The sequence below is a fragment of the Triticum aestivum genome, chromosome 1D (assembly GCF_018294505.1).
Source record: "Triticum aestivum cultivar Chinese Spring chromosome 1D, IWGSC CS RefSeq v2.1, whole genome shotgun sequence".
Classification (NCBI taxonomy): domain Eukaryota; kingdom Viridiplantae; phylum Streptophyta; class Magnoliopsida; order Poales; family Poaceae; genus Triticum; species Triticum aestivum.
The window spans coordinates 22272071-22279984 of NC_057796.1; the positions used below are offsets into that span (position 1 = coordinate 22272071).

At 47.8% G+C, this 7914-nt stretch overlaps 1 protein-coding gene across 3 annotated transcripts; it reads right to left on the reverse strand.

Annotated features, from left to right (window-relative positions):
• Positions 1 to 4220: 4220 nt before the first annotated feature.
• Positions 4221 to 7914, reverse strand: LOC123163728 (UPF0481 protein At3g47200). 3 transcript variants are annotated; one of them, XM_044581094.1, is made up of 3 exons: positions 7661 to 7914; positions 6211 to 6276; positions 4221 to 5810 (listed from the first exon to the last, which is right to left on the reverse strand). In XM_044581094.1, the coding sequence occupies exons 1-3, from the start codon at positions 7728 to 7730 to the stop codon at positions 4390 to 4392; spliced, it is 1557 nt and encodes a 518-aa protein (XP_044437029.1). In that variant the 5' UTR covers positions 7731 to 7914; the 3' UTR covers positions 4221 to 4389. The 3 variants fall into 3 exon arrangements, with proteins under 3 accessions (XP_044437029.1, XP_044437022.1, XP_044437038.1); XM_044581087.1 differs by having other exon boundaries at positions 6211 to 6302; positions 7661 to 7884; XM_044581103.1 differs by having other exon boundaries at positions 6211 to 6323; positions 7661 to 7798.

Consider the following 7914-nt stretch of genomic DNA (forward strand, 5'->3'; position numbering starts at 1 on the left):
GAGGTTTAGTAATCCAAGATCAAGGTTATCTAGGTAAAAAAACCTACGGCAAAGGAAAATGATCTGTTAAATGCGTCCACGTCGCGTACTTTGTTTAGACGGCAATCATCGAAAGACTGACCTGCAGAAATAAATGGCAGGCATGAAGATACGTGACATCACGTCCTGCCCTGATATCTGCCTTCACTCTTAAGCATGCTGCCATCAGCTCTTCTAACATGTACTCGCACCAGTTGAACTCGGCGACATGATCTACTTGTGCGATTGCACCCCAATACTGTGTGTTCGTGCGATCATGGCTAGGTGATGGGGCTAGCAGGTGACCAACAACAAACGTGACAAAAGCCATTTTGAAAGAGTTAATCTCGCTATCCGAGCTATCTTTGTCTAACGGCCTAGAGATGATTTTCTGGACGGCCGTGAGAAGGTTTTTCCCGTGCTGTCTGATTTGCAAAAAATCTCGCACATGTGTTATGTCTAGTGCCGACGCCCTCTGTATATGCAAACGACCGATTGGCACACCAAAAACCTTGTGCACGTCCGATGCCCTGAAAGACATCTGCCGACCAGGCCGAATGTATATGGTCCTAGATACTTCGTTGACTCCAGACATCAGCCATATACTTAACTTTAAATTCGTCTTAGAAATGATCGGCACGTGCAAAATAACTCCAAACTCCATCTCCTCGACCAGAGATTTCTTGAATGCATCAAGGGAGTCTACCATGGCACGTACTTTTGTGGGAGAGGACCTTGATGTAGGAGAAGGTTGCGTGGACATGACCATGCTGTCGCTCGTCTCCTGTGACTGCATCAACTATTCCATGTGCTGTGTAAGCAAAACAAAAGAGGGAGAAGGCGTTAGCAAGACGCGTCTGGTTCACGAACGATCGGCAAGCTGAAAACAATGGCGGGTGCTCACCGGATCCTACAGCTGGGAGACGCCGGCGACAACGATCGGTTTTTCCTACTTAAAAGTGATAGAAGCGTGTGGTGCTAGCGGTTCGAGTGTGTTGTGGAACCGATGACGATCCCACCCGATTTTATAGAGCCAGCCGTGTGGAGCCCCATCAGTTAATCGATCATGAATTGGGTGCTGGGTGGATTTACGATTTGCAGGGCAGCTGTGGCATTCATTCGACTGCGACGTAGTTATGGTGGTGCCGGCCGAAAATATTTATTGCATGTGTGCTGCATGAGGTGGGTGCGGGGGTGTGGATTTGTCTTAAGTGCATGCGGTTCGTCTGGCTTAATTAAAAACATGCTCGCAAACAAATCCCGTTTAATACATCTAAAGCGGCATACAGGCACGGTGCATACGTGGTACAACTGAATGCATAAGAGAGGACTGCTGAATGCTGAAACTACATCTAATCCAGTACAATACATCTAATCCAGTACAAAAGCTGGAACTACCGACTCCAGTACAAATGCTTGAACTGCTGAATCCAGTACAAATGTTGGAACTACATCTTGTGCGCAGTAGCTCGCAGAACTTCTACTTGCAGTTCTGCCAGATAACAACATGATGCTTCAGAACTTGTGCACGCAGCATATGGCCATTAGCACCATGTTCAGGACGCCCAAGATGAAAATGTTCTTCAACCATGCTTGATTCTGCTCAAGCAGAGTTACATGCCGATACACGGATGCGTGCGAGAGCAGGTGACCCCAGCGGTTGCTGAAGTACTGTATATACTTGTTCTCCCACTTCCAAAACCTGCATCCACCAAACTGAAAAAACACATACCAAACTTGGTTTGAGAGGAGGAGCTGCGGGAGATGGACGGAAAGAATCTCAAAATACTCACTCCATGGCGTTCGCACTTGTAGAAATGCCTCCCTGGGTTCTCCACCGTTCCAGAGACGAACCAGAGCACGTTGCCGGCGTTGCACTCCAGACAGCGGATCAGAGGCAGCGGTGGCATCTGGGTGGAGCAGTGGTGCTACGCCGGCGGGGCGGAGCTGAGCTCGGACTTGGACGAACACATGCTTGCGAGGCAGATGGGAAGAGAGGTGAAACCTTGAGCGGGATGTGAATGTACAAGGGCGGAGACCGTTTAAAAAGGCCGCGGGGGAGCGTCGTGGAGCTAGCCATTGGCGCTGCCATCATGGACGCCCGCGAGCGATTTTAAATGCTTGTGCTGCCTTGTGCCCCATACGCGGGATGTGTCAGCGATGAATACCGAGTGAATACTGAGAGCTATACGAATAAGTGAACTCATAATACAGGCGATGCGTATTAATGTTGCATGAATCTCGCGGCGACGTGGGGTATGGATATCGCCTGCGCGTGATGGCATGTCCACTCGCGATTTATCGCTATAATTAGGGAATATAATGTTACTAAATCATGGGCATCAAAGATGGAAACATATGATACTAATAATTATTGTTATCTATGGAAAAGATAGAAACAAACTCTTTCGAGACATTCCCTCTATCCCCTACTAGTATTTTGCCAGTAATATTTTGTATATATAACCAAAATTCTTAGGTGGTCAAATTAATATATTCTTGGTATACGAGCCCTCCTAGGAGATATACTCTAAATTCTAAAATTGGGAAGAGTTCAAAGTGTTGCCATCTTATTTCTTATCCTCTCCTATAAAAGTACCACCTAGCATAAGCATCCAAAATCACTCGCCCCATCTCACGTATATTGCCACATATCATCAAAACTCAGATACTGGTCATCCAAGACGAGGAAGAATCTACTACTAACCGCGTACAAGATGTGCGAGAAACTGTTGTTCATGGCCATCCTTCTCATCGCTTCCCGTAAGTGTTTGATAAGGGTCAACTCATAAATCTTGGATGAAATTATTTCAAATATCATTCCATGCATATGTGTAGTGGGGGCGGCGACAAAGGTGGTGCAGGGCGAGCTAGTGTGCGATGTGCTGAGGGCGGAGTGCATGGTCAAGTGTTGGCAAGGGACGGGCAAGTGCATGCGTTGCTGCCAGGCCCTAGGCTACATCCACGGTCGCTGCAACCTCGTCCGTGGCGACATATGCTACTGCTGCAACGATGACGGTGCACCTTCCTCCCTGCCCGCACAAGAGCGCCACAGACGGCTTCCATAGATCCACCTTCTCCTCACTTTCTTTATGTATGATGGATGGAGCAAACTGACTCGTGGACGTCGTATGTGGTCAAGTTCTCAACAAATGGATCCAGTCTGTCTTTTAACATTATGCAAATTTCGAATTGTGTGACATTAACTTTTATTTTTATAAATGTCTCATAGAATTTTTGTTGTGCTGGAAGAGAGAACGAAGAAATAAAATGGCTCCTTCCACAACTCCCATTTTATATTTCATGGTCAACCACATTTCAATCTTCCAACGCGCTCACCCCAAACGTCTTGTATTTGGGGGGGGGGGGGGGGGGGGGGGGGGCAACACCATGTGGTTCTCACTACAGTTTTGAATGTGCGGAGAGACGAAGAGTTAGGAATAGTTCACCTCTTGCCCTTCCTCCTCCTCCTTCGCGTCCATATTTTCATATGTAATTGTGGTAAAGATGCAATGTTGGCAACACCATGTGGTTCTCACTACAGTTTTGAATGTGCAGAGAGACGAAGAGTTAGGAATAGTTCACCTCTTTCCCTTCCTCCTCCTCCTTCGCGTCCATATTTTCATATGTAATTGTGGTAAAGATGCAATGTTTCGTGAGACTCAACTTGGGAAACGGGAGAAATCAAACACTAAACAAAACCCAAAATAAAATTAACCAAATTCTGCGTTTTTCCTGTTGGTAACACAAAATTCGGTTTCTGGTATTAGCTAAACGAATTACCATTTGTTAATTCAGCTCTAAGCCAAGGTTAACCAAAAAATCAAAGTACTATCACCACCATAATGTTAAGGCACGTTGATTTGATAAAGGCCCAAGTCATGAAAGCCCACATGCTGCGCTCGATGAACTGTCTGATGGCATGCCCAAGTTCCCCAACATGGCCCCTATATGACGCTTAATGCATCAAAGCATGTGGGAGCCCCTGTTTGTCGACCTGTGCGGCAGGAAACGCGCACCCCTCTCTCCCCACACAAGCTTTTTGGGCCGGCCCATGTGCGGGGAAGTCCCAACTCTTTTTTTCCTTTCCTTGTTTTGTTTTTCTTTGCTTCATTAAAATTGTTCAGGATTTCAAACCAATTCATATTTCAAAAACTTCATGAATTAAAAAAAATGCTCTCTAATTCAAAAAAGTTTGTGAGTTCAATAATTTTCTTCTTAAATTTGAAAAATGTTCATGATTTCAAAATTGTTTTTAGTTTTTAGGTACAATAGGGGTGCATACATAATACATGCGAAGCAAATTAACATCTCCGGTTCATGGTATATATTTTACTGGCTATCTTACCTCTGCCACACCCAGGCGCTTAATTACTTGGGAGGCTTAAAGTAGGCATAGACAGCGAAGAATGTCTGCAGCACGGTCAAGGCTAGCAGGAGCACGGCCGCAAACACCGACATGGTCACCCAGGGATTGTTGAAGTAGTTGCGCACAAGCGCGGCACGCCACTTGTGCCGCCTGAGGTTCCTGTACCTGTTCACGTCGTCCATCAGGCCGAGCAGGTAGTTGTCGGCCGACCAGTGCACCTGCCCGACGACGTCGCTGAAGAATCGCCAGGCGACCCTTCTGCTGTTGAGATGGCTGACAAGGACGCCGTGTAGGTCCAGGATCCTCATGTCCTCCGCCGAGGTGATGAGGCAGTCCATGAAGACGGCGTAGGTGGAGACATCCCGCGGGGTGTCCGGGTATGTTTGCTCGAACGCGATCAGGTTCCGGAACAGCGACTCGCTCGAGTCGTTCAGCTCCAGCTGCGGGATCTCCAGGACGCCCCGGGCGAACCTCACGTCCATGAAGCTCGTGGCGTTTTTTCTCTTCCGGAACCGGACCCCTGCCTCCTCCAGCTCCTTGGCGCACGGGATCCACTGCGGGAGCTCCGACAGCAGCTCGTCGCTTCGGCGGCGGCAGCGGGAATGCTGCTGGCGCTCACTCGTCGGCGGTAAGGTGACGGAGAGGTAGAAGAGGTGCAGCAGGTGGTGCACGTCATCGCAAGCAATGGGTGAGCGGTGCAGCATCTGGGGACGAAGAGGCCGGAAGAGCCTGAGGCTGCCGGTCACGAGGAGCTCTTCGGGCTCGTCCTCGTTCCTCAGCTGCTCAAAGAGCTCCCGGACCACGAAGAACGGGATCTGGTTCTCCAGCAGCAGCAAGTCGCGCGTCACGAACTGCCACACAAAGCACCTGCCGTAGACCTGAGTCCAGTCCTCGTCGTCCTCCTCGTCAAACTGATCACCGCCGCCACCAGCTTCTTCCATTTTCGTGAGGCGCGCGTATTTGAGCAAGCGGTGCAGGATGAAGGAGCCGTCCAGCAACATCATCTCGGCCACCTTATTTTCTTGGAGGTTGGGTTGAGAGTAGGAAGCCCGAATTCGAGGCATGAGTCGTTTCATGCTCGTTAAACAACCGTCCAGTAGCACGAGAGTCCTGGCAGGCTCCAAGAGGCTCTTGTGCCGGCTGATGAGCTGCCGCACACAGCTCCATTTGTATCCTTCCATCTTCAGCAAGCTTTCCCTCTCCTGAATTGCCCACCGACGAGAAATCTTGGGCCCGCCCAGACGAACAGCAACCGGCTCATATTCTCCGCTGGGGTTATGATCCATGTTTTTAAGTTCCTCGGGGACAATGTACATGATGGGTTGCTGGTGCTTCGTGTCAGCGTGTCCTGCAGGAGCCGCGCTGCACAACTGCTCCAACATTTTCATCAAATAGCCTGGACCTACATGGACGTCGCCATTTCCTGAGAAGAATCGATGCACATTATAATTGTAAGTTTCTCTCTGTTCTTTCTAATATGGAGGAAAAAGATCTTTCTTCCCTCCTCTCATTAACAAAGCTGCTACACTTATAATGGATCGGAGGGAGTAGGTCATTTAGGTTTTTCTTTCTTTTTATCCTGATTAACATGGAATTTTTAACCCTCAAAGTTGAGCAAATGGGTGATTCCCTACCTGTTTGTTCGATCTCAACCAACATGCCAAATTGTAGTAGTATGGTTCTTATGCCCATCGCAGGGAAAATGACATCATGCATAGTAGGATTTAGACTAATTGGAAATCTTGAACTATATTAGCCATCTGACAAAGCTGGTAAAATATCCACTTCTATTTGGGTGAAATGGGCTGGAGAATGTTATGTACCTGGACCTCTTGTATGCGTCCGGAGGTTACTGGAGAGGGCACCATTAAGTTCAGGATGTTCTTGTGCTGGCAGTGAAAACTTAATCACGTCTCTACAAAATTAACATAAAAACCTGCAAAATTTTAACATCGAAATAATGTAGCGTTACGATTAAAATTACGCTGACATTGCTAACATGATTGTCAGTGACAATGTTGGTAACTACTTTTAGACAAAGGAGGGCCTGCATCAACGGGGCCCAATTTCTCTTATATTGTGAAACGTTGTGGCTAACATTACCAGAAGCAATGCGAGAATTCTCTCCAATGGTCGACCATGTAGTGAGGTCGAACCGACTGGAGTAAAGCAGGTGAGTATGAGAGCATGATACGGCGTGAAAAATTGGATGCCTTGTTGGCCCACCCACTATCTATCCAGCAAACTCTAGCAAACCTTATCTTTATCCCAAGGCTCAGTCTGCTTCGATGAATTTTGCTATGATGTGCTTATTTTGTAGTCTTCTATGAAAGAGACTTAATATAAATGAGAAAAAGTGGATCAAACAAATACTAAAAATAAGAAAAAAGATTAGGCGAGAGGGGGAGAGAGAGAGAAGGGGGGGGGGGGGGGGGTAGGACGACAAGACTATACTGAATCCAACGCGTTAAATAAACTTAGGGCTCCTTTGATTCAAAGGATTTTTATAGGAATTTTGGAGGATTGGAATCCTTAGAAATTTTTCCTATGTGTGTTATTTGATTCATAGAGGGCAGGCCTGGCGCAGTGGTGAAGTCCTCCCCACTTGTGCCAAGAGGTCCTGGGTTCGAACCAGCCTCTCTGCATTGCACTTTGCAGGGGTAAGACTAGGTTCCTATAATCCCTCCCGAGACCCCACCTTGTGTGGGAGCTTCTATGCACTGGGTCTGCCCTTTTGTTATCTGATTCATAGGATTAAATCCTATAGGAATTTTTCCTAAGAAATACTTTATGCTATGGTCCATAGGAATTTTAGTATCCAGTCAAACATCCTTGAAAAAAATCCTTTGTTTTTCCTATGATGCAATCAAACAAGACAAAATCCCATGGGACTAAGATGAGCATGACATTCCAATTCAATATTTTTTCTATTCCCACGTTTTCAGATTTCTGCAAATCAAAGAGGCCCTTAGGGGTTGGTACGAGGGCACGACAACACCGGAAATGATGCCCTGCCCTCCAGGCGTAGAGGGATGGCTAGAACGACAACAAATGGACGGTGATGGCGGTTCGGGAAGGATGTGACACCAAGGCGGCACGGCAGCACCGTCGGCCATGAGCCGCAGAAGATGGTTAGAAGGCAGCAGTGGCCGGGACGGTGGTAGCTTGGCCATGAGCGTGTCGCTTCTACAGGAGCTGTGGGAGTCGACCGTGTGGGAAGCGCACTAGTATGTACATATATTCTTGTTCAAGTGAAGGTCAGTGTCAACTAACCCGTGGTCGCGATGAATCCCGGTGTTGAGTAGCTCAAACTGAGGCTCGCTCCTCGTGTCGCCGCTGGCATCGCCGTGGGAGCTGGAGTCGCTCATGATGCTCCGAGCTTAGGGAGGAAGACGAACTGAGGGCTGTGACAGCCTCGTCTGTGTGTGATTTCTCGCCGTGATCTCGATCGGGTCTTCCTTTTAACACCGACGTCCTGCTTGTGGGTTGCTTTTCTTTTTCAAGTGAGGAAGCATCTCTGCTTTGCG

Excerpts from the sequence above, each read along its gene's own strand:
- LOC123163728 (XM_044581087.1), bottom strand. The coding sequence starts at position 7,755 with ATGAGCGACTCCAGCTCCCACGGCGATGCCAGCGGCGACACGAGGAGC. Across the intron at positions 6,303-7,660 it reads GGGATTCATCGCGACCACGG|AGACGTGATTAAGTTTTCAC; the intron begins GTTAGTTGACAC and ends TTAATTTTGTAG. Across the intron at positions 5,811-6,210 it reads GACGCATACAAGAGGTCCAG|GAAATGGCGACGTCCATGTA; the intron begins GTACATAACATT and ends GATTCTTCTCAG.